Source organism: Moschus berezovskii, chromosome 28 (assembly GCF_049115385.1).
Source record: "Moschus berezovskii isolate FMDL1 chromosome 28, NW_MosBer_1.0, whole genome shotgun sequence".
In the NCBI taxonomy this organism is placed as follows: Eukaryota; Metazoa; Chordata; class Mammalia; order Artiodactyla; family Moschidae; genus Moschus; species Moschus berezovskii.
Window position 1 is genome coordinate 24821177 of NC_142487.1, and position 26861 is coordinate 24848037.

The 26861-nt window shown below is 41.8% G+C and overlaps 1 protein-coding gene across 5 annotated transcripts in view; it reads left to right on the plus strand.

The window, feature by feature from the left end:
* WDR7 (WD repeat domain 7) overlaps positions 1-26861 on the plus strand; it is a 345084-nt gene that overhangs the window by 243586 nt on the left and 74637 nt on the right. For all 5 annotated transcript variants that reach the window (XM_055417429.2, XM_055417428.2, XM_055417427.2 and 2 more), the window contains 4 exons: positions 1176-1362; positions 14262-14379; positions 16495-16644; positions 17432-17514. In XM_055417429.2, the coding sequence (XP_055273404.1) occupies positions 1176-1362; positions 14262-14379; positions 16495-16644; positions 17432-17514 (538 nt within the window). The remainder of the gene's footprint in view (positions 1-1175; positions 1363-14261; positions 14380-16494; positions 16645-17431; positions 17515-26861) is intronic.

Sequence of the window (26861 nt, forward strand, 5' to 3'; positions counted from 1 at the left end):
TATGCTATGTTCTTAATTTTGGAAACAGACAAGTTCAACCTGTTATTCAGAGTGAGCCCTGATTGCCCTTCATGGAACACATGCCGATGTAGCTCTTGGCAGTACATTCTGTATGTTTTTAATTCATTGAACACTCTGGCCCTTTGCAATAGCTATTATTATCCCCATTTTACAGATAAGGAAACTGAGGTTCACTGAGTATCTTCCTAAGCCTAACCCCCTAGTAAGTTATCAAACTGATTAATACTCTGTTGAATCTGAAAACTCTGTTCCCTTTAACGAGTATGCTATACAGTGATATGATTTGCACTGTTTTGTTTCTTCCCCTCAGAAACAAATTCAAAAGCTTCTTCTAAGTTGCAGTTTGTTCTTTACAGTCACTGGTGCTATTTTTGTTTTTACTATCAAAACGCCTTTGGAAGTAGATGAGCTTTTGCAGCTTGAACACTGTCAGGTTTACATACACAAGTGGTTAGCTTTCTCCAACATAAAGGAATACGTGTTGATGAAAATCCAGATCATGTCTTCAGAGTCAGAAGGAATATTACGCTATTTTTTAAAGATGTATAACAAACTTATGTAAAGAACTGACCATATACTTGACATCATCTGCTATCAGTACATGAGAATGTAGAGACACATACATGCTTGGCCTGGGTTAGGGAGAGATTTTTAAAAGCTACACATTGTGCCTTCTCCATTTCCCAGGCCTGGTGATAATCATTGCCTGTGATGAGGCATGTTATTGATGAAGTATCATATGTAAACTCTGTTAGATGCAGAAGAAAGATGAAGAAATACCATCTTACATTATTTGAAACCATCTCCATTTCGCAGAATACTGAGTAGGGAGAAAACTGTTTGGAAGTTTAGACTCACTGATATGTTTTGAAATTATATGTACTTATTTATATATAGTTATTATATAATTAACAGCACTTTAGAATTTAGTAGAAAATGTTGTCACTTAATATCTCTTTAAAGAGATAAAGATACTCTCTTTAAAGTACATGGCTAAACAAACTGTAAACTTAAGATCTTTTATAGTGTTACTATTCAAAACCCCTTTTCAATTAAAAAAGGTAAATCCAAAGTGGTTTATATTTTGAAAATATAGTTCAAAGAAAGCATCACAAAGAAAATTACTTTATTGCTCTTTTGTTTTGTAATTTTAGGTAAGGCTCTGACATTTCTTCTGCTGCAGCCGCCAAGCCCTAAGCTTCCTCCACACAGTACAATCCGCAGAACAGCCATTGACCTGATTGGACGTGGTTTCACAGTCTGGGAGCCTTACATGGATGTGTCTGCTGTCCTTATGGGGCTTCTCGAACTTTGCGCTGATGCCGAGAAACAACTTGCCAAGTACGTGCTCCATTTTCAGTTCATTTGGCTTCTGTTGATTTTGTTTTGTTTTAGCAGAGGTCATTGATTATAAGTTTTTTTTTATAATTTTTAAATTTATAAAAATAATTTTGGGAGGCATTTTTAAAATGCCAAAAAATAGACCAGTATCTCAATATATGAAATTTTGGAAGTAGACAATGAAAGGGAGATACGTTTCTGTAATTTTAATACAATTGAGATTTAGCTGTAAGCCAATGAATGATTTATCTGTGACATAGTTTTAAATTTATTTTTATTGCACTTTGAGATATTATCAGCTAATAATAGTATAAACATATCCTATGTAAGGAAAATAGTACATCTGGTTGCTCAAAATGTTGTACTGATACAATACGTGGCCCAGTTGTTGGGGGAATTACTCGTTTGCCCTCATGTCAATTTTTAAACCTACTTTACTGAGGTTTCATCTGCACACAGTAGACGATCTGCCCTCAGGGGGTTGCAGTGGTCCAGGGAAGCGGGGACGAGAGCAGTGGAAAAGGAATAGGAGCCGAGGCAGTTCCTAAAATGAAACTGAGGCCGGTGCTAGACATTAGTATTGACTTGAGAACCCAGCCTCCTGACTCCTGGAGGAAGTCTGTTTTGCTTTGTTTTGATGGTGTAAATCACATAGAATATGAGATTGACCACTGAATCCCCTTAAAGGATACAGTTCAGTGACAGTGTCTATGCTGACAGTAACGCCGTCGTGAGCACTCCCTGGTTCCCAGGTGTGGTCACCCTGATGGAAACTCCACGTCCACTGAGAAGTCACGTCCCGTTCTCTCCTCGCAGCGGCCCCTGACGACCCTCTGTCTCTGTGAGGCTGCCTGTTGTGGCCCTTTCACATAGATGGAGTTATATAGTGTGTGGCCTTTTGTGTCCGACTTCTTTCCCTTAGCGTAATGATTCCAAGATCCGTTCACGTTGCAGCCTCTTTTCAGTACTTCGTTTCTTCGTATGGTCAGGCAACATTCCATTTTATTGATAAACCACATTTCATTTCTCTGTCCGGTCATTTGGGCTGTTTCTGCTGTATTCCACTGTTGTGAATAGAGCTGCTATGAAAATTCAAATTCTTGTAGCTGTGTTTGTTTGAACAGCTACTTTCATGTCTCTTAAGTGGATTACCTGAAAGTGGACTTTCTGGGTCCTGTGGTAATTCTGTGTATAACCTGTTAAGATGAATCACCAAGCTGTTCTCCGCAGCGGCTACACGACTTCGTGTGTGTACCAGCGGCGTGCAGGAGTTCGTTTTCTCTGCATCCTCGCCATCACCCATCTGTTTTCTTGTTGCTTTTCGAGTGCAGTCATCCCTAGTGAGAGTGAAGTCCTAGTGGTAGGAAGTCTTGAATTCCCATCTGTCTCGCGATGCCTTTCTCAGTGTACAGGCAGATCTTGTTGTATTGTGCATAGCTTTATTGTGTTTTGCAGATACTGGGTTTTTGTGTGTGTGGTTTGTTTTTTTTTTTTTCCTTTTACAACTCAAATGTTTGTGCTGACCCTGCATCAAGGAAGTCTTTTGGCACCATTTTTCCAACAGCATTTGATCATTCATGACACTGTGTCTTGTTTTGGTAATTCTAGCGATATTTCAGACTTTTTTTTGTTGTTGTATTTGTTATGGTTATCTGAAGTCAGTAATCTTTGATGTTATTTTTGTAACTATTGTGACCTTTTTAGCAATAATGTATTTTTAAATTAAGGGATATACATTTTAAGAACTACGTAATAATATTGCATCCTTAATAGCCTACAGTGTAGTATAAACATACTTTTTATATGCTTGATGAGAAGCTAAAAATTCACATGATTCGCTTTATTGCAACACTCGCTTTATTGTGATGCTCTGGAACTGAACCTACAATTTCTTCCGGGTCTGCTTTAACTGTTATCACCTCTTTTGATTTTTTTTCAGTGAAAGACATTTCATTCTTATCATTATTAATCTTTAAAAAAAGCTAGAGTTCTCCGCCCTTTTCTCCATGGCTGCTTCTCTCATATCCATGCTTTGGGCCTGTCTCTCTGCTGGCTGCTCTGTGCTCAGAAGTGGTCACCAGAGCAGCAACTGAAGGCTCGACTGGGATGTTGTGACTTTGTCCTCAGGCTGGGCATCCCCGTTTCAAAGTCCCGAGATTGCTGAGTAGGGGAAGGGAATTCATTTCAAACCTAAGCAGCTGCCCTCCCCGTCACCTCCTGTCCTATTGCCATGCTTCCTAAGCCTCATCTCTGAGTCTCCTCGCTCAACGCCCTTCAGCAAATTATTTCACCTCTCACCTCAGTTCCATCTACAAGTTGGGGCTAATTAAACACCTGCATCGTAAGACTGATGGTAGGTGAGTTCGTATTTGTCAAGTGCTTAGGAGAGCACTTAGCACATATTAAGAGATTGGATGGATGTTGCCATCTGATGTTGGGCAGGGGCTGTGAATGGTGATACCGTTGTCATTGTCCTGGTATTCAACAGCTGAAGAGACACCCATTTCTAGAATGATCACTTCCACATAATGGCAACCACGATAATTTCTGAACACAGAAGGCCTGAAGGTTCTTGATTGACTTTAAGGAGTAGGAGGGACAATGAGCCCATGAGTTGGCAGTAGTCGTAAGAGGCAGCTGGCCTTTGTGCAAAGCCTGACATGTGTTTTCAATCTTTTATCCTCCCCTTGGCCACAGCTGTGGTTGACACCTTCACGGAGTCAACAGAGTGACTGCTGTTACCTCAGCTCTTCTGGTTACCTTGCTGCTGCTGCTACTGCTAAGTCGCTTCAGTCGTGTCCGACTCTGTGCGACCCCATAGACAGCAGCCCACCAGGCACCCCCATCCCTGGGATTCTCCAGGCAAGAACACTGGAGTGGGTTGCCATTTCCTTCTCCAATGCATGAAAGTGAAAAGTGAAACTGAAGTCGCTCAGTCGTGTCCGACTCTTCGCGACCCCATGGACTGCAGCCTACCAGGCTCCTCCGTCCATGGGATTTTCCAGGCAAGAGTACTGGAGTGTGGTGCCATTGCCTTCTCTGCCTGGTTACCTTGAGAAGCCTTTAATATTTTTGATTGTCCAGAATTCGCTTCGACAGAATTTTATAGCCTATTTTCAAATCTGGTCCAAACACAATTTCAATAATTTTGCAGTCTTGTTTTATTGCCTGGGAGAAGTGATAGGTTTTTATTTTAGGCTAACCATTTAATATTTTATTTTGTGTTTAAACAAGTTCACACAAAGCTTATATCAGCAAACATAAAGATGTGCTGTGCTTTATCTACATGGAGTATGTCCACAGACACCAATGCTGGGTTCTCAGTAGGTAATTTAAATCTTGCTTTTACATCCTTTTCTGTCATGAAGGTTAGTATAACTCTCTTCACACAGCTCTGAATAAATGAACGTATCAGCATGTAGCCTTGAGGAGTCCAATGTAATTTTCATCATGATAAATAGCATAATAAGCAAGAAAATGTTTGCTTATTAATCTGTAACAAGATTTAGATTGAAAATAGCCTGTTCCATCCCTGGCACCCTTGGCACAGGCTGCAGAAGGACTGAGATGCAGCAAAGCAGAGCAGCGGAGGTGACTGGGCATCTTACCTCCTGGTGCCCGTGAGCATCTTACCCTCCTGGTGCCCGTGGGCATCTTACCCTCCTGGTGCCTGGTTAACTGCATGCATGGTAACGGTGCCTGGCCACCGTGCTCCTGACTGTGATCTTAAGCTTGCTTTATGAAGAAGCAAGTCTTCTCTTTTTAAAGAGAGGGGGAAAAAAATATAAGAGTGCCTCCCTCTTTATTCCAATTCTTGTGCGTGTATGGAGGGGCTTCTGGGCAGGGCAGCTCGCTCAGGCTGCTGCCGACTTCTGAAGGACACCCATGATGGGAGAGTTCCTGTCCTTCCCTCGGTCCCCTGCATCAGCACTCTCTGGAAGGGAGGACTCCTGAGAGGGCTTCTCGAAAGCTACATATGGCTCAAGACAAGTCGCGCATTCTCCCAGAATTAAGGTTTTTTATTTCAAAATAGGACTTTACAGCCTTACCTCTTTGGAATCAAAATAAAGCCAGCTGTTTTCAAAAATTTTGCCAAATTTTAAGCCATGTCTATTAACTAAGCAGGCATCCATGGACGGGACAGTGTTAGGGGCCACATGTAGTGACAGAGTAGCATGAGACCCTTGCAGTCCTGCAGGAAAGAGAAGGGCTTACAGGAGGGAGGAGAGTACATGACATGGACGTTCAGAGCGTGGCCGATAAATCACAGCGGGGCACCCAGACGGCACCCGAAGAAGAGTGTCAGTTGAGCCTTCATTTCAGTGATTCAGTGATTGTGGAAGGAGGAGGGGACAGACAGGACAGCGCAGGTGCTCTCCGGAGAGGCTGGCGAGCAGCTCCACACGCAGGAAAGTGAAAGGAGCCATTCTTTCTCAGCTAATTTTATTCATTAATTTCTTACAGAACTTAAACCCTTGGATGCTCCCATCAAAAACTTGAACATAATTGCCTTCCTGGTCATCTCTAGGGAATAGAATTGGGGTCAAAGAGAGGATTGGTTTTACCTTTTTCTTTATTAAAAGACTGTAAAAATGATTACAAAAGATAATGAAATGACTCTCAGAGAGGTGCTTTCTCTTGTCCGCAGTAACAGTGTGGTCAGTGGAAAAGGTGAGGTTCAAACCCAGGTCTCACTGATACCAAAAGCCACGCTCCCACCACTGTGTCGAAACTGTACATCCAGAGAAGTAAAGGCCAATGGAGCACTCAATTTAAAACCACCTTAAAACTACCTGTGAAAAGGAACTTGGGCTTCCTTGGTGGCTCAATAGTAAAGAATCTGCCTGCCAGTGCAGAAGACATGGGTTCAATCCCTGAGTCAGGAAGATCCCCCGGAGGAGGAAATGGCAACCCACTCCAGTATTCTTCCTTGGGACATCCCATGGACAGAGGAGCCTTGTGGGCTACAGTCCACAGGGTTGTAAAAGAGTTGGAGACAACTCAGCAACTCAACAACAACAGCATGAAAAGGACTTACAAGGGATCAACTCGGAGTTTTCAGATTATAAAAATCATTTTCATCAAGAATTTTCTGCCTTCTGGAAATTAAAAGTGAAAGTCTCTCAGTCATGTCTGACTCTGCGACCCCATGGACTATACAATCCATGGAGTTCTCCAGGCCAGAATATTGGAGTGGGTAGCTGTTCCCTTCTCCAGGGGATCTTCCCAACCCAGGTATCAAACCCAGGTCTCCCGCATTGCAGGAGGATTCTTTACCAGTTGAGACACAAGGGAAGCCCAAGAATACTGGCGTGGGTAGCCTGTCCCTTCTCCAGTGGATCCATTTAAATATCAGTAAGTTCTTTGACTGTTTGGGCCTTGTATTATGTGTTTATTCTTATGTATTCAAACACCTGTTATATGATTTGCATTGTCATTTACAATAAGCATTTAATGAAGTCCCAGAATTTCAGAAACAAAACTCTTCTTCAGTAGCATGCAGTCTGTTGCCCTTAATATTTATTAAGTAGAAGTAAGTTGTAGAAATCAAACAACTTATCTGAGGTTACACCAGTCCTCTGAGGGCTAAGACCATCGCTTAGGTCTCCCAGTTTTCATTTTACTGCTCCCATAGCACATGGTTATGTCACCCTTTGTTTAATGAGTGATCCACAGGTAGAATCTTATGAGAGGAATTTCTAAAATTAATAATTATGGCCTTCTTATTCATGATGAACTGATTAACTGAACATGGAAGCTGCACCTCATTGAAATCATACATTGCCCCATCCCTTGCTAGCTCTGAAAAAAACAGAAACATACACAGTATTATCTTTTTTATAAATCCATGGTTGTTTAGATCAGCATGATCATGAACGTGTGGATAAAATGTTAGAAACAGTAGAAAACCCTGCCCTTTTGGATAATGAAGCACAGAAGGATCCCTGTGCTCTTGTGCGTGCTGAGCTCTGTGATCCCGATTCCAGTTGCCCTGGTTCACATGGCTGACCCTTACCCTGAAGGAGACCAGCAGACCAGGGCCAACCCTGCGGCTGAAAGTGCCAGACTCTCACCTCATTCTGCTATGATGGAGGGGTGTGGATGAACTCCACCAAGCCCGTTGCTTTTCTGTAACATTTACAGTTGCCAGACTTTGAGAAAGAAACATACAATCACTGGAAACCACACATGCTTTGATGGCATCAGTTCAGTTCAGTTCAGTTCAGTCGCTCAGTCGTGTCCGACTCTCCGCGACCCCATGAATCACAGCACGCCAGGCCTCCCTGTCCATCACCAACTCCCGGAGTACACTCAAACTCATGTCCACAGAGTCGGTGATGCCATCCAGCCATCTCATTCTCCGTCGTCCCCTTCTCCTCCCGCCCCCAACCTTTCCCAGCATCAGAGTCTTTTCCAGTGAGTCAACTCGTCTCATGAGGTGGCCAAAGTATTGGAGTTTCAGCTTTAGCATCAGTCCCTCCAGTGAACATCCAGGATTGATCTCCTTTAGAATGGACTGGTTGGATCTCCTTGCAGTATAAGGGACTCTCAAGAGTCTTCTCCAACACCACAGTTCAAAAGCATCGATTCTTCGGCGATCAGCTTTCTTCACAGTCCAACTCTCACATCCATACATGACCACGGGAAAAACCATTGCCTTGACTAGACGGACCTTGGCATAGATAAGTGCTTTATATTAGAATGATTCTTTTTGAATGATATGAAACAGTTGGAGAAAGAGAATTGACACTTTAACTCAAATCTGGAGCATGTTTTTTAGATTTGAGAGCCAGGGAGTAAAGAACACATCATACAAACACTGAGGTGCTTTAGGCTTCCACATTTGAGTTATTTTTCCTATTCACATGACATTTATTTTTAATAGAAAGTTTGTAATTAGAGGAAACCACTTATCTAAATCTGCCTGCGATGCGGGAGACCTGCATTCAAACCCTGGGTTGGAAAGATCTCCTGGAGAAGGGAATGGCAACTCACTCCAGTATTCTTGCCTGGAGAATCCCATGGACAGAGGAGCCTGGCGGGCTACAGTCCACGGGGTCACAAAGAGTTGGACACGACCCAGTGACTCTCCCTCTCACGCACACGCACATACACACACTTATCTAAATCATGTTGGCATAGATTTTAATCATTGTAAATGTATACATCATATAGGAAGTATGTCTAAAATATAAGTACTTGTTGGAGGAATTACTACCTTTGAGTTTAGGAAATTAGTGCCACCTGTGACTTATCAGATTCAGGTCCCACATGACAAAGAGGGGTTGCTGACTTCTTACCACATGTAGGACAATTGTTAATACACCTGTTTTACCAGGAAGGGGCAGGAAGGAATTCCCAGATGATATGTAATTATGCCTTTACAAAATAATTTTAGTCTTTGTTTTAGAGAGGAAGCATTTTCAGTGCCCTGCTACTGTTCATCTTAGGTCACCAAGGCTGCCATAACAAAGCATGTAGATTGGGTTACTTAAAACAGCAGACAGGTAGTTTTCGCAGTCCTGGAGGCTTTCTGAGGTCCCTTCTCTTGGCTTCTAGGCGGTGCCATCTTGCTCTGTCCTAACATGACTTCTTTGTGGCCAAGATTGGAAGAGAGAGGCAGGGCAAGCTCTCTTGTGTCTCTCCTACGGGCACTAATCTCATCACAAGGGCCCCACCCTCATGGCCTTATCTAATTATCTCCTTAGAAGCCCAGCTCCATACACTATCATCATGAGTCCTAAGGCTTCAACATATGAATTTTAGGGAAACAGAAGCTTTCGGCCCATAACCATCTTGACTATGATTTGCAGGTTATTCTATGAAAGTTTTAAGTGTTTTTCCCCCTGGAACATTCCCCTACTGCTGCTGCTGCTGCTGCTAAGTCACTTCAGTCGTGTCCGACTCGTGTGACACCATAGACGGCAGCCCACCAGGCTCCCCCATCCCTGGGATTCTCCAGGCAAGGACACTGGAGTGGGTTGCCATTTCCTTCTCCAATGTGTGAAAGTGAAAAGGGAAAGTGAAGTCGCTCAGTCGTGTCTGACTCTGTGTGACCCCATGGACTGCAGCCTACCAGGCTCCTCCGTCCCTGGGATTCTCCAGGCAGGAGTACTGGAGGGGGCTGCCATTGCCTTGTCCGCATTCCCCTACAGTATCCCTTAATTTGATAGATGGGGAAGCCTGACGATTGTAGGAAGTGCCGTTTAACTGAAGTGGTCTTACATGGAACTTTTAAAAAGCGTTTACCTCCATGGCGTAAGGATTAGAACAGGATTAATGAGCAGTCAGGTAAGGAATGAGCTTGACCTGAGTGGACACTTTTTCTCTTCATGGTTTTTATCTATAATATCTATCATCTCTGGTATTTCGTATTGGATATATATTCTGAAATGCTGAGTAAAACAGGGAGTGTGGCATATCATATTTTTCAGAATAAAGACTGAAACCAAGACCCATCCTATAAACCTATATAACAGATGATCTGCATAACAGCCAGATGAGCTGGATCAGGTGAAAAGATGGAGTTTTGTGTTTATGTACAGATTCCAGAATAAGACAGACACCTCCTTTCATTTCAAGCCTCTGATAGTGTGATCCTTCCTTGTTCAGTTAGAATCTCACATTATAATATATCACACGCCCAGCACACTTTTGACTTTCAAGATAACTACATGCAGAATTAGACTTTGTCTGTTGGGACTACCAGATCAATTACTTTGACTTCACTGCCTGGTCAATTCAGTCAAATAGCTGGCTTAAGTGATTTTTTTTTTTCCTGCTGAATTTACCAGGTAACTTCATTTAGTGCATAGCTATCGAGCTACTGCTGTGACCAAGGGCTGTACTAGGCATGTCGGTGGGGGGAGAAGGGGATACACGGGATTAGGAGGCACGGTCCCAGTCTGTGTACTGGTTCACAGTACAAAACTAATTCGGAATGAGAGTCGGCGCTCAGGACCCGGGTAAACAGGTTTTGTCGTTGGTTGTTTTGGTTTCAGTAGATGGTCACCCAGTGCTCTAGCCATTGCAGGATACCATGTGGCTTCCACAAGAGTTGACCAGAGCGGAGGGAGGCGAGGATGCCAGTGGGGAAAGAGGGTAGTGGAGAAGCGTTAGCAAAGTACTGCGGCTGGAAAGGAATGAGTTTTAGGGACCAGCTTTGAAATTAGTCTGGCCGTGGGAGCATGGGCGTGCAGATGACAGAGTGATAAATTAGCGAAACTAGATTACGGAGGGTCTGGAATCTCCAACCGAGGAGTTTAAGATTTTTCTAAGCACCCAGACCCGCTGAGGTTTTTAAGCAGGTTAACCATGAAATAAAGCTGGTGCTCTGGGAAGATGACTCCAGCAGTGTCACTGAAGAGCCTGTCGGTGGGCGAGTCAAGGTTCCCCTTCCTCCCCTGTTACCTGGGCGACTCCTTTCTGTTATCACGCTCACAACCCACCTGCTTACGCTCAGTGGATACTCTGAGGGTCACTGCAGAGCCCTGACCTCAGAGCAATAGTTGCGTCCCCATTCTGAGGTCCTGGCCTCAGACCGCCAGGCACGGAGGACGGGCGTCCCTCAAATGCACACACCGACGTCTCTACCAACTGTTGGGTGGTCCAGCTTCCGTGGAATGCAGTGGATAGCACTGTGATATGTCTTTGGTTAGATTCGTTCCCTGTTACCCTATAGCTTCTCTTCTTAACCTCATACTTTACCATTTCGCTTCCTGGAAGAAGTTTGCCAATTTCCCCAAATTCACAAGGTCATTTGCTGAGCAGGAGGAAGGGTGGTGTATGACTGAGCCTTTCACTTGAAACCAGTGACCAGCAAGCTGATCTTGTTTTCTTTGTTTCCATTTCTCTGGTGAGAAGAAGCATCTGTTGCAACTGCAATACCTCAGATGCAGGACTAGATGTTTTTGCACCTTGTTAGCTGATTCATTCTTCTCATCAACCTGGTGAAGTCAATATTCTAATATACCCGTTTTATAGACACCGTTCTGCTATTTGTAGACCTTGTTCTGCTGTTTAGTAAGTCACTCTCTGTTACAGCTTTGTCTGCACACCAGTGGATATCCATGCATCCCGTATCTTCCTTCAGGCCACTGTTGACACAGGATAACACAGCGCAAAGGTCCGTGACTTATACCACTAGATACAGTCTAGCCAGTTATCCTGAACTGCTGAGTTTAGCCGTGCTACCAGTCCATTCATCCAGTTAAGCACAGTGTCCTCCAGCCGCCCCCTGCCCACCTATTTTCTCCAGGGATTGGCTATCCTAAAAGATGTTACGCTGTTACCTCGACTCCTCACTGAACTTCCCTGGACCTAATTTTTGCTTTGTCAACTGCGGGCATCACCACCTTACAGGGATGTGTTGGGCAGATGCAGAAGAACCTGAGGTAGCACAGGGCAGCCCCGCCTCCACCTTCGGTCCACGTCCAGTTCTTCCTCCTCCTCGCACGCCTCCCCAGCCGGGCCGGGCCACCCCTGCTCCGTGGCTGACTGCTAGGGGGTCTTTCCAGCTTCAACATCCTATGATTTCATTCAGTTCAGGGGAGCTAATTTAGGTTTGATTGCAGTCCATGGGGTCGCTAAGAGTCAGACATGACTGAGCGACTTCACTTTCACTTTTCACTTTTATGCATTGGAGAAGGAAGTGGCAACCCACTCCAGTGTTCTTGCCTGGAGAATCCCAGGGACAGGGGAGCCTGGTGGGCTGCCGTCTATGGGGTCGCACAGAGTCAGACACAACTGAAGTGACGCAGAGGCAGCAGAATTAGTCAGTTAACATACCACTGTGCATTTCAGTGTCATCAACACCCTCTCATCCACATTGACGAAACATCTTAGAGGATCTGAAATCAGTTTGGTGTTTGAAGTTTTTAAAACAGCCTAATCGTGATCTGAACTTTACTATAATTTGGCAAGCAGTCTAGCCCGACACTACTTGTTAGGGTCCGGAGTTGCCCTTCCCTTAAAGGAACAGAGGACACTCACGATAATGCAAGACACACAGCGAGGTTTATTTCCAGCTAGCTGGGGTCCAAGTGTCTGCCCGACGCAGCAGGTTTCAACAAGGACCCCGAGCACTCAGAGCCAAGGGGTTATATAGCATTTTCAGAACATGATATTTCCAAATTACCTAACTCACAGTAATTTTCCATACGTACACGCACACAGCTGCGCATATCTCAATCCTGGTGTCCTAACGAGATAAGCTTATCAGACCTGTTTACCTAATTTTCAGTGTCACAACCGCCCACATTCTTGGTACTTAAGATTCACTTGTCTTCCAGGTTTTATCTAGTTCTTCTTCCCTCAAGTCACATACTCAGTAAAAATGGTTTTTCCGGCCTCTAAGATGGCTGTTCTTATGCTAACCCATTCTTACATACTCACGTAGTGAACATTCCTTTTCCTGAATTATTCTCAATAGCAACGTTCAGTCCAGAGGAGAAACTGCCTTCCTGCGGAGCCCCTCTCTGTCCAGCCCCCGTGGGGTCCTGAGGGCCTCAGAGTTGGCCCTGGGGGTGATGCGCCCCACAGCGGGCCCCTTCTGGTCATCATTCAGTATGTGTGTCTTTTTTGTGGTAAACATCAAAGGACAGCTCTCCACCGTCCTCTGCTCTGAGTTTCTACTCTGTGTCTGCCCTCGGTTTGGAAACAGTAAAAACACGTACAATACCAAAGATTAAAGCGGTGTAACAATTGCAGCAAAATACGCAGAATTTTCTATAATTGATTTGCTTTCTTTTAACAGTGATGGGAATGCCTATGTGATGCCTCTTTATTTTCAACCAAGAGTTAATATAATGAATCATCGATTAATTACAGAGATATTTCTAAAGTTCTTACAGATTTTTAGTAAATGTAAGTCAGTTGACACATGAAGCACAAAAACTTATTTAATTGGAGCAGGACAGATCTTAATATAATTTCATACAGATATTTAAGTATCAATGTTATTTAACTAGAGAGAGAAGCCTTTAACGGGTCTCTTAATGAATAACAAAATACACCCTATGTACAATGATGTGTGGATCACATACCATGTTTTAATGAACAGTCTTAATACTTTCCACAGTTGTCTATATAAAGTATAATGGAAGCTTTCAAAGAGAAAAACATTATTTTTTATGCTTTTGGAGTAGCAAAAAAATACATAGCACTACTGTCCTATTAGGAGGTAGGTTTATTTCATCATGCACATATTCTTGTATATAGCCTGGACTATATACCTGTGTATGTGTATAACGCCATGTGTCTGTTCTTTATAGAGAGAATAAGTGTCTGTCAACAATTTTTTGCAGCAATACTGAATAACTATTGGCAGAACACGCTAATTAGTAACTTGATTCTGAGAGTGTTGAGTGTGAGGTAAACTAGCACATCTGAGGGTATATTAATACAAACTAAAAAATAATTTTGTCATTTTCAGTTGTTCTGATAATTTAATGGACAGGAGTGAGTTTTGCTTCCTCTCAGATATAGGCCTTAAATACAACCTTTTAACTGGGCCTTATAAGCCAATTACATTACCTTTAACTTTTTCAACGAAAAAGAAAACTTGAAAATGCCCTTCGCAATATTCTTTCTTCCCTGACTCCGAGTTCAGTGATATGTATGCCGTGCTAGTTCCTGATAATTTGTTAACAAGGCATCTTTAACATTTTGGACAGATGCACATACTGTTTTCAATCTTCACGGTTAATTATTCGATTTTGTATTTGATGCCAGAACACCCTGACTTCTAATCACCGCTCATTGTTGGAAGTCCATTATATTCTAACTGTTTGAGTGCTCCCATTGACCTTGAACTGACATTATAAGCTGTGTCTAATCTTTTCAGTCTATATTTCTAATGCTTCTTTTCTCTTTTCCCGTTTTTTCTGATCCCTGTTTAGCATCACAGTGGGGCTGCCTTTGAGCCCTGCCGCCGACTCCGCCCGCTCCGCTCGGCATGCCCTCTCCCTCATTGCCACGGCCAGACCACCCGCCTTCATCACCACCATCGCCAAAGAGGTGAGAGCAACTTCTCAGTGGGCTCCAACTTCTCATTCAGAGGAATGAGTTCTCATTGTCATCCGAGGTTCCATATGCATAGATAATCCTTCCAGTTTGTTCTGGAACAATGCAAGTTAATAATTTAGTGCTGGGATGAGTGCATACATACCTGTGTGCACACATGCTGAATTCCATGGCGGCGCATTCGTTACTTGGGCTTTTGCATTCATTTCTGTTCTCAAAGTTAATTCACTTGCAAATATTTGCCAGCGATTTCTCAATCTGAAATATAGCAGACTTGTTCAAATTAAAATCTATTAAAGGTATCCACGGTATCTACCTGTAATCAAAACTGAACTTATTTAACACTGGCTCTCCAACAGTAAACAAAAATGTAAGTCATAAACTTGCTAATTGTTTTTCCTATGGCATGTCACAGATAAAGACTTGAATGCCAATTGATTCCCACATTCTTAGTGTTCTAACTAATTGGCTACAGCTAACTGAAAAACTAGTAAAGAACAATGAACCAATTATAGAGTCTTTCCTGTAGGTCTTAGTAGTAGGAGAGAAGGCAAGGGAGATAAGCTCCTAAATTTTCTTTAAAGGTTTCTTCCGTTTCAGCATGAGTAATGTGCAGACTCGGTGTCCGCAGGGCATGGCCTCTGCCTGAGTTCTTTTTCCTGTAGCTATGATGAATTTTTAAAATGCTAAATAAATACCTCTGAGCCTGCCCTGATAACCTACAACCTATTGGGCCTATGTCTGCCCCAGAGCCATCCTTAATAGGCGTGCAGCAAAAATTTCTGATGTGAATATAGCTAGAAGGAAATGGCAGCCCACTCCAGTATTCTTGCCTGGAGAATTTCATGGACAGAGGAGCCTGGCAGGCTATATAGTCCATGGGGTTGCAAAGAGTCAGACGCGACTGAGCAGCTAACACACACACATATAGCTAGAAGGGAGAAAGGTAGGGCCTAATAGCAGATTGAGTTTCTATGAGGCAGTGGGACTTTGAATTCACATCTAAAATGGATTTGCAGACTGAGGGGCTATGTTTTCTAGTCGTGAGTAGTGTTACACTGAGAGTCCACTGTATTTAAAATATTTTATATTTTATAGATAGTATATATTTTTATAAAGTATATATGTGTATCAATGAACAGATTTATTTGACCTGGAATTTTTAAACCAGTGTTTCATATCAGTGGAATATGCAGAGATAATAATATTGAATATATAAATAAGCCTTACGTCAGTCCCACTCAGATACAAGTCCTATAAATACCAGACCTTAAACTGCCTCTTTAAAGAGAATAAGCAAGTATTCTATATTAATTGTGTTTTGAACTTAATTTTCACCACTTACATATGAGTATTTTTATTTTATTTTTTTAAACATTTTATTTTATACTGGAGTGTAGCCGATTAACCATGTTGTGATACTTTCATAGTGTGGACATGGTATCCAGACTGAGGAAGTGTTAGTCAGGAGCGTGTATGCTCAGGTGCTCAGTCACATCTGACTCTTTTGCGACCCCGTGGACTGTAGCCCTCCAGGTTCCTCTCTCCCTGGGATTTTCCCAGCAAGAATACTGGAGTGGGTTGCCATTTCCTCATTGATAAAGAATTCACCTGCCAATGCAGGAGACACAAGTTCCATCCCTGGGTTCAGATGACCCCTGGATAAGGAGTTGGCAACCTACTCCGGTACTCTGGCCTGGGAAATCCCAGGGACAGAGGACCCTGGCAGGTACAGTTCATGGGGTTGCATAAAGAGTTGGACACGACTTAGCGACTAAACATCAACAACAGTCCCCTAATTGCTACCCACCTCAATGCTAAATATACCAAATTCACAAAACTTCAGTTTGTCTCTTTTTAAAAATGTCGCAATCAGTTCAAGTCTCATATAATACCCAGGAACTAAACTCCCATTGGGAAATACATACTGAGTGTTTATTGTACTAAGCACTTTCTTTTGCAATGAAGTGTTTCCTGACCCACCCGCAAGACGTTTGTTCTTGTTGACTTTTCTTTCTACTGTATGAGTAAGTGAAAAATAACCCAGCCACTGGAAATGTAAAGTCTGTGAGGCCTCGACCTTATCTACAGCCTGGAAATGTTTTCTAGGTGCACAGACACACTGCTCTCGCCGCAAACACCCAGTCTCAACAGAATATGCACACCACCACTCTTGCCCGGGCAAAAGGGGAAATTCTGAGAGTCATTGAAATTCTTATTGAAAAGATGCCCACAGATGTCGTGGATCTTCTTGTGGAGGTAAGAATATTCTGGTTTTTTGCCTTTTTTTTTTCCTTTTAAATATTTAATTGCACCAGCTCCTAGTTACTGCACATAGGTTCTTTAGTTGCAGCACATGGAATCTGGTCCCCTGACCAGGGATGGAACCCGGACTCCCTGCATTGGGAGCGTGGAGTCCTAACCACTGGAACACCAGGGAAGTCCTGAGAATATTCTGTTTTATATGATATATTCATAGCCTAAATTAAGTATTCTAGAGTAGTAATATAAATCAGCATCTTTATTTCCAACACCTCTGAAAAGAAAGAAAGGTAACTAAAGTGAATAAACTTTTGTATAATGTCTGAAGAGTTTATTTAAATTTCCTCAAACATCAGAATGATTGTTATGTCCATTTACCATTCACATGAAATTGAATGGTAAATTGAATGAATATTAGAATAATTTTTAAAGGTTATAATCTCTTTGGTATCTTTCATTATAAATAGAACATAGAGTGTGCTTGAATAAAAGCTACCTATCCTATATATAAAAATATGAAATGCCTTTCAAGTAAACAAGTCTGGTTTCTTTATTTTACTGTGTGCTCTCTTTAAAAAATGATTTTCACGGATAAGACAAAGGATAGCCTATTGTATAAAGTAAGTATACTATTAATAGTTTTAGTAAATGTACTATAATTTTAAAGTAAATATGAAAATAAAATTATGAGAATTTTCATGCAGATGAGGCCTAAGTTAATAATTTAAATTATGGAAAATTACATATTTGAAACTAATTTTAAATTTGTATCTTTTCTGTAAAGGTTATGGACATCATTATGTACTGCCTTGAAGGATCTTTAGTTAAAAAGAAAGGTCTTCAGGAATGTTTTCCAGCCATCTGCAGGTAAAGAAGCCTTCTATAACATGCAAAGTAAAAAGTTTTAGTAACAAATAATTTAAAACTGTTTTTTGATCAGGATGAGTTAATAATTGTGGCCAATTAGAAACCCTGTTATGAATTAATATCTGCTTACTTTCTAAAACAATTTAATTGGCTTCTACTAAGAAAACACAGCTATAACGAAACCACTGCTTGAAACTGGGTTGTGAAGAGGTTTTTCTCAAAACTGAAGAAAAGGAGTAAGAGATAGCATCTATTATATATGTCTATTCTTATATCCATTACCCAAATTAGCTTTTATATTACAAAAAGAAGAGTTAAGAGGCTTGAAGGAGAAGATACGCTTTCAGCAATAGAAATCTTCATGCCACCTTTTTCGTAGTAAATTTTTAATATAAAAGCCAGTATTTGCGTATTCTACTAAGCATAGGTGATCTCCCTGTGAGAACGAGAGCAGGTAACACTTTTATGAACAGTGTGCACAGGTGATGTATGATTCTCATCATGTGTGTGCATGCCTGCTGTCGCTTCAGTCCTGTCCGACTCTCCGCAGCCCTCTGGACCATAGCCCGCCAGGCTCCTCCGTCCGTGGGATTCTCCAGGAGAGGATACTGGAGTGGGTTGCCTTGCCCTCCTCCAGGGGATCTTCCCAACCCAGGGATCGAACCCACATCTCTTGTGTCTCCTGCACGGGCAGGCAGGTTCTTTACCGGTAGCGCCACCTGGGAAGCCCCTTGTATGTGTGTCGCATTTATCATTAGGAAATGAAGATTTTTTCTTTTAATGTCAAAATGTAATCACATATTTATTTTTCTTTTAAAGTAGTTTATGGTTCTCAAAATGTTTATAGCCTGAGATACACTTTTGTTAAAAAAAAATTTTTTAACCTCCACGTGTTCAATGGAAGTAGTGTTAATGTCTGTTGAAGTTCTTTTAGCAATTGTTTTTGTAGAAAACAGAACAACCAATTAGGCATAGTTACATGACATTTTTCTTTTTAAGATAAGTGCAGTGATATCCTTACTGAACGTTTGTTCAGTTCAGTGAGTGAATTGCACTGGAAAGCCTTGAATTTGCAGTGGCATTACGCAGTGCATCGTTATGCCTTTTGTATTTCAAATGTTTCCTGAATTAACTGTACTCTGCATCCTCCCATATCTTCCCTCATATTTACAGTAAATTTTATATCCTAGTCTCTTCATTTTGCTGTTTCTGATATATGCCACCCAGAAGTTAAATCACGAACACATGGAAAAAGTTTATCTAATATGCATGTTGCACAGATGCATATTTTCTTGTGATATAGATCAGGCATGTTAGAATACAGTAATTTTGTAACATCATGTCACATTTAATTCTGGTTTATGTTCTTTTTATTGAAAATTATATATATTAAATTTTTTTGTATAATTAATTGATGTTAAAAATACGTGTAGCTGTTATGTTCCCAGTCGACTGTTCTCTAAGGAAATTTCTAAGCAAAAAATGGACATTTATCTGTCTCAGTGGAAGCAAGGAAGCAGTTTTATTAGGAATTATCTTTTTGAAGGTTAGCAAAGCATTCCTTATAGCAGCAGTGTCTGCTGTGAAAATAGGCCTCCTGGAGCTAAGGCGAGGAAATCATTCAGTGTTTAAAGGGCCTGTCTCTTCCCTCGCCAAAAGTGTGCCTCCTCCGGCATCCTTGGTTGCTTAAGTCCCTTTCATTTCTGCCAGTCCACTTTTGTTTGCAGTTGTTTAATCACCGGAGAGGAAAGTTTCTGCCTGAATGCTAAAAAAACATATATAAGCTGAATGTTACTTTTTTTAATTTCTGATTTGGCCGAAAGCAATTGTATTTTATTAATTTGATACCATTTATTGAACACCTACTGTGTATCAGGTGCTGACTAGGCCCTGGGAATACAATGATGAATGAGATGTTGTCCTCAAGGAGCACAGGGTCTAATAGTGCAGGTAGTTAAAAGATAAATAACGCCAGGGGTGGGTGCTGTGTTGTCTGCTGGAGGGGAATTACACACCAGGGGCAGGGTTGGGCAGCGAAGGCAGTGCTTAACTCTGGGTATGGGAGTCTTACAAAGTTCACCAAGAAGAGGCAGAATAAGAACAGCAATCATAAGGGAGTCTCAGGCAGTTTCACAAAGGAGAAGACAGACTAATAATATCAGTTTCCTCGTGGAAGTGAAAGTTGCTCAGCCGTGTACGACTCTTTGCAACCCCATGGACTATACAAGCCATGGAATTCTCCAGGCCAGAATACTAGAGTGGGTAGCCTTTCCCTTTTCCAAGGGATCTTCCCAACCCAGGGATCAAACCCAGGTCTCCCGCATCACAGGTGGATTCTTTACCAGCTGAGCCACAGGGAAGCCCTAGATACTGGAGTGGGTAGCCTATCCCTTCTCCAGAGGATCTTCCTGACCCAGCAATGGCATTGCGGCCTCCTGCGTTGCAGGCGGATTCTTTACCAACTGGACTATCAGGGAAGCCCTAATTTCCTTTTACTGACGGAGAAAAATGTTTTAATAAAAATAGCTGCCAGGAGAGACACAGGTGTAAAGAACAGACTTTTGGATTCAGTGGGAGAAGTAGAGGGTGGGATGATTTGAGAGAATAGCACTGAAATATATACATGCCCATATGTAAAACAGATAACCAGTGCGAGTTTGATGTATGAAGCAGGGCACCCAAAGCCTGTGCCCTGTGACAACTGGGAGGGATTTGGTGGGGAGGGCGGTGGGATGGGGTTCCGAATGGAGGGGACACATGCATGCTTACGGCCAGTTCATACTGATGTATGGCAGAAACCATCATAGTGTTGCAAAGTAATTATCCTCCAATTAAAATAAATAATTTTTTTCAAAAGTGGCTGCCAAGCAGAGAAAAGGATTTGTCCTCCGCAGGGGCTTAGGGTGGTGTTGGTAGGAGTAGTGGCAGGTTTTGGAAAAGCTTCACCAAAGAATTAATGGGGTGAGCTTTGCAGAATAAATTGCTGTGTGTCATCTGGAGTTACAGAAAGGATCATACCAGCAAATGTTTGGAGGCACAAAAGTGTAAGAGAGAATTTGGTGAAGGCTGTGTGGTAGTGACCGGAATGTAGGTTGAGGGTGGAATTCTTGCACCATGCCACAGGATAGAGCTTTGAATTCTGTATGAAGGAATTTGGTCATTTTTCTGCAAGCATTGGAGAGTCAGCAGAGTTTAAGCAAACTCTTGCCAGAATATAGGTGATAAGGCATAATGTTATGAAACAGGATTTTTAAAAAATTGTTTTCATTTTGGAAAATTTCAAACATACACTAAAGTGGAAGGAGTAATGTAATAAGTCCCCGTGAGTCCATCGGTTAGCTTCAAGAATTATCAACACACGACCAGTCTCATCTCATTTGTAACATTGTCTTGCCCCCCTCCATTTTTTAATACAGTAGGTCCTTGTTGGTTGTTTATTTTAAATACGGTAGGGTGTATATGAAACATGGTGCTTCCCTGGTGGCTCAGCAGTAAAGAATCTGCCTTCCAGTGCAGGAGATGAAGGTCCCTGGGTTGGGAAACTCCCTTGGAGAAGGCAGAACCCACTCCAGTGTTCTTGCCTGGAGAATCCCATGGACAGAGGAGCCTGATGGGCTACAGTCCATGTGGTCTCAAGAGTCAGACACGAGTTTTGCGACTCAACAACATGTGAAACATAGGATTTATAACAAACAGTTATAAATTGAAGTAATTGACTACCTCTTATTATGTTAGATTATTATTATTTATTAGAGTTGTGAAGATATAAGCCCCAAAGGGTCAGTGCATAAACATAGGAAGATGAGTAACGAGGTTGTAACTTGGACTGCAGCTGTTAGTTGGAACAGATGATAAATCTTGGAGGACTTCAGCGAGCACTAAGCTTAGACGGGACCTTTTACAGGTGGACGCCATGCCACCTACTTAGGCTGACTTGTGCTTGATCGATAAGTGAACAACAGCAAACATGTTAACATATCAACAGAAGTAAAAATTATTTTACTGAATATCTGCCATGTTTGTGCCATTGTGCGTATATGCCCTCTGCTTATAAGTAAATTCCTTTCACTAAATATGAAACTCTAGTTAAAATCAGTGATGTGAATATCTGTGGTTCAGTCAGGTGAAATTTGTTTTTAAGATCTTTATGAAATGTTGTATTCTTGTATTCTTCTTGTTTTGTTGGCTTTTTTCCTCTTTCTTTTCTTTTACCCCTTCTTAAAGATGCTATGCGTACATGCTTAGTCACTAAGCCATGTCAGACTCTTTGCGACCTCAGAGCCTGTAGTCCACCAGGCTCCTCTGTCCATTGGGTTTTTCCCAGGCAAAAATGATGGAGTGGGTTGCCATTTCCTTCTCCGGGAGATCTTCCAACCCAGGGATCAAACCTGGGTCTTCAACATTGGAAGGCAGATTCTTTACCACTGAGCCACCTAGGAAGCCCAAAGATGCTATGTATTTTAGCTTAGGACTCACTGGAAAAGAGTCTGATGCTAGGAGGGATTGGGGGTGGGAGGAGACAGGGACGATAGAGAATGAGATGGCTGGATGGCATCACCAACTCGATGGACATGAGTTTGAGTGAACTCCAGGAGTTCGTGATGGACAGGGAGTCCTGGCGTGCTGTGATTCATGGAGTCGCAAAGAGTCGGACACGACTGAGCGACTGAACTGAACTGAACCTCTGTAATGTTGCTACATTATCAATATTTAGTTGTTACAGTTGGTAGATCATAAAAAGTTATAAACTTCATTTAGTGTATATATATATATTTTTTTGTTTTTTAGTGAGATGATATTTGTCGAAGCACTTAGCAGAGTGCTTGTGTTTTGGTATTCAGAGAATATTAATTTCCTGGGGGAGTGTTTTCTCTAGCCAAACAGTAATGCAAAAACCCAAAATGTGTGTAAGAAATCAGTTAATATTTACTTGAGAGGATTTTATATGCCTAAAAAGTACAGGATGGAATTATAGGTAAAAAAATTGATTTGTTTCCCAAAATATTAAATAATGTTTAGTCAGTGTTATAAAGATGCCTTTCATATCTTAAGTTGTATTAATTCCATCAAGAACCAATCTGGTATCCTGAAGTCATTGACTGTTTTTAAATCAAAAGTACTCTGATTTGGGTTATACATAAAATTCACTCTTTTCTGAGTACCAAGATGGATTAGCGTGATCAAATGTGAAGTGACCCTAAGATTGGTTTTCCTGTTTTTCAGTTTTGTTTTTTCACCTTGACCAGTAGGCTTTGATTCTGATATGCATCTGGATTTTGAGTTTCCAGTTTAAAATTTTAAAACTTGAATTTCATAATTTCTCTAATATTTTCTTCATTGTTAGTAACTTGGCAGGTATTTTTTAGATTGCATATAAAATTTCCATTGGGTTGCTGTCTTGAAAGTCTTGGGCTTAAGCTTAGGCTGACCTCTGTATTGTATGTTGCTGTATACCGATAGTCAGTTTATTCAGATTTGCTTGCTTATTCGCTTATTTACTCAGGTTTATTAATGATTATATGGCTTAATATATAATTTAATGAATAGTGACTCCATCCACTGAACTATGTTTTAATTAAATTTTTGTCCTGTGACATATATACTCAAATAAGTTTAAGCTACAAATTGTAAATCTCATGAAAGAAAGTAGGACAGATGCAGAAAGTTTGATTTTTTTTCTAATTTTGTTCATATAATTTTCCATCAGTTGTTAAAACTTCTTATAATATCTTCTGCTTGAAAACAGAAATGGATTAGAACACATGCCCAGTAAAATCTAATAGAATTTTTCCTGTCGCTGACCCAAAATCATGTGTTGATATTAAAACATGAGGTTATAGCACTATATTAATGTATAATTTGCCAGAGTCAAAAGTTAATGTGTTAATCATTCATTCGTGTCTGACTGTTTGCAATCCCATGGAGTATATAGCCTGCCAGACTCCTGTCCATGGGCTTTTCCAGGCAAGAATACTGGAGTGGGTAGCCATTCCCTTCTCCAGGGGATCTTCCTGACCCAGGGATTGAATCCAGGTCTCCCACATTGCAGGTAGATTCTTTACAGTCTGAGCCACCAGGGAAGCCCGGATTGTTGAGCTGTAGGTTTATGTCTCAGCTTCTTAGCATCATGTGTATAAAGGGGGGCCAACCATCAATGCCTCAGTCAGAATCTTCAGATGATAGAAGTAGAGCAGTTGTGTGAGAGGAACACACCTGTTTGTAGGACTGAGATCAACATGGAGTTAAGAGTCCTCAGAAGAATTTCCACCCACGGTGGTTGAATCTGTGGATGTGGGGCCCATGAAAACAGAGAGCCAACTGCCATAAAACATTTTATGTAAGAGTTAGAGCAGCCACAGATATCCACGGACAGCCATTTGTAGTTCATAGACCCAGTTGTTTTAGGGATTTTGGAACTCTCAAGAATGTGTTGGGAAAGAGTTCTCACGAGTCAATATTAAAATACATTCCGTGCCTATTAGCTGAGAGAACTGAAGACACTAAACACAAGTAATAAATGCTCACTCTTGAGCATCCTGTAGTTCCTAGATGATCTTCAAGAGAATTAACCTGATTTTGAGGCTCTGCCTGAGACCCTCCGACCATCCTGAAGCCTGGTGGTTGCTATGCACACTGACGTTCAGAAGCAAGTCCTCTGAGAGCCCTCTCTCAGGAAAATGAAACCCGACTCACTGTCCTTCGCAGCACAATCAGTGATCCGAGAGCTCAGACCCTAGAATGCCTTTTTGTTTACATATTGAGTAAACTCAAAATTTCCAGGGAAATGTCTGAAGACATCCCTTCAGCTCCTCCATTCCTGCAGCGACGCACCGTTAGTTTTGAAAGACATGCCCTTAGACAGTAGCACACAGTGCCGGCAGAGACTTTTAACTTCAGACTGTTCATTCATCGACTTTTATCTGAAGCTCCATTGCACAAAACTGGAACACTTAGACGCTAGTTTAAAAAAAGCGTGGTCCATTTATCCCTCTACATAGTCTAGTTTATATCCCTGCTGCTGCTGCTGCTAAGTCGCTTCAGTCGTGTTCGACTGTGTACGACCCCATAGACGGCAGCCCACCAGGCTTCCATCCCTGGGATTCTCCAGGCAAGAATACTGGAGTGGGTTGCCATTTCCTCCTCCAGTGCATAAAAGTGAAAAATGAAAGTGAAGTCACTCAGTCGTGTCCAACCCTTCACGACCCCATAGACTGTAGCCTACCAGGCTCCTCTGTCTGTGGGATTTCCCAGGCAAGAGTACTGGAGTGGGGTGCCCTAGATTAAGCTAAACCGTCAGAGAGCTGCCTGTTAGGACCACGTTGTCTGACCTCCTTCAGCACTGACTCCCCAATTCCTTGTCGGTGTTTTGCCTGCAGTTTGCACTGAGGAACCTTGCCCCTGAGTGTCTCCGAAAGGTTACAGTCCAGTTGGGATCATGCTGTGTCCATTGTTCAGGCTTCCCCCGAGAGTGCTCAGTGGCTCAGCCGTGTCCGACTCTTTGCGACCCCACAGACTGTAGCCCACCAGGCTCCTCTGTCCATGGGATTCTCCAGGCAAGAATACTGGGGTGGGTTGCCATGCTTGCCTCCAGGGGATCTTCCCAGCCCAGGGATTAAAAAAAAACATTTCTTTCAAATCCAGATGACAGGCACTTTTTGTTTGCTTTGCCCTAAGGAGTGAGAATGTGTTTTTTGTTTTTAATTCCACTTAACCAGAGTTAATTGAAACATTTTGCTTTGGTCATTGGGCAGCTCAAAACCACATTCCCTGCCTAACTTAGATAGTTAGGGCTTACGTCTCCCTTTCTCTTTATCTCATCATCACATCTCAAACTTGTCTTCCTCTTCTATCTTTTACTGAGTTAGGTTTTATCAAAGTCCCTGTGTGTGTGCTCAATCGCCAAGTCATGTTTGATTCTTTCAGGCTCCTCTGTCCATGGGATTTTCCAGGCAAGAATGCTGGAGCAGATTTCCAGCTCCAGGAGATCTCCCTGACCTGAGGATCAAAACCGGGTCTCCTGTGTCTCCTGCATTGGCAGGTGGACTCTTTACCACTGAGCCACCTGTCAAGTCCTTTCTGTAGTACGTGTGTGTGTGTGTGTGTGTGTGTATTTAAGTAGACATGTATGTGAAGTTTAACACATTTATAATTTCATTTCACAAGGCATAGAAGCAAAGATGATCATTTTGCATAGAATACTCACTGTGATTATTTTCTGAAAATTAAGACGAGGTTGTCTTTGCCCCCGTCCTCTCTCTCTTGTCCTCAACTTCTCTTCCTTGGTCTGAACACACGCACTGTTGTCTCTCATTTGAAACCCGTCCCGCTCCGCAGCCCCTCTCTCCGCCGCCCAGACTCTCCTCTCCCCTCCTCCAGGAAGGAGTCTGCGCTCCCTCCGCGCTTGGTCAACTCCCGCGCTGTGAATCTGCTGTCGTCTGCTCTTCATCCCCGCTGTTTGGTTAGCCTCTCTGTCTCCCCCAGTTACAACTGTTCGATTGCCAAGTGTTTTTTTCAGTCTTGAGTGGAGTGGTTCTCAAACTTTTGGTCTCAGAAACCCTTAAAAATTGAAGGCCCCAAAGAATTTTTTATTTATGAAAGTTGTATCTATGGAGTTGTAATATATTAGAAATGAAAACTTGGATATTTAAAAAATATTTACTGGTGTATTTAATAATAGCTCAGTTCATGTTGATGTAAAAACTTACTTTTATGAAAAATAACTACTTGCCAAAACCGAAAAAAAAAACCTGACAGATGAAGCATTTCTTAACATTTTTGCAGATTTCTCTAATGTCTGGCTTAATAGGAGGCAGGTGGATTTTTATATCCGCACATGTCTCGAATCTGATGCCGTATGTTTTATTTAAAGTTTATAGTGAAGATCTGGCCTCAAATAGATATATAGTTTAAAAAGAGAGTCATATTTCAATAGCCTTTTAAGATAATTTTGCATCTTTTTTGGTAGTTAATCAAAATTCAACAGGTGGTTGTTTTTTAGAGATGAGGAGTCTGTAATGCAATGAGGAATCTGTAATCTTAATGAATTGTTCATACTATTACCTTCAATACATTGGGTGGGTGTTTGAAAGGTTTTTTTGAGTGGGTCTTTCACTATGCATGATTTTATAACATTATGCACTTGTCTTTGGAAGATCTTGATTACTGAATTATTTGTAAATTCTCCATATACCGTCACGTTACAACCTACAATATCTAAAACTCATATTTGCTAATATCACTACTGATCTCATTAAAAAAAAAAAGTCAGAGGGTATTGGAAAGCCAGCTACCACTTTGCAAAACTCTGATTTTTACTTGAAAGCTTGAATTTTATCATTGGCAACAAA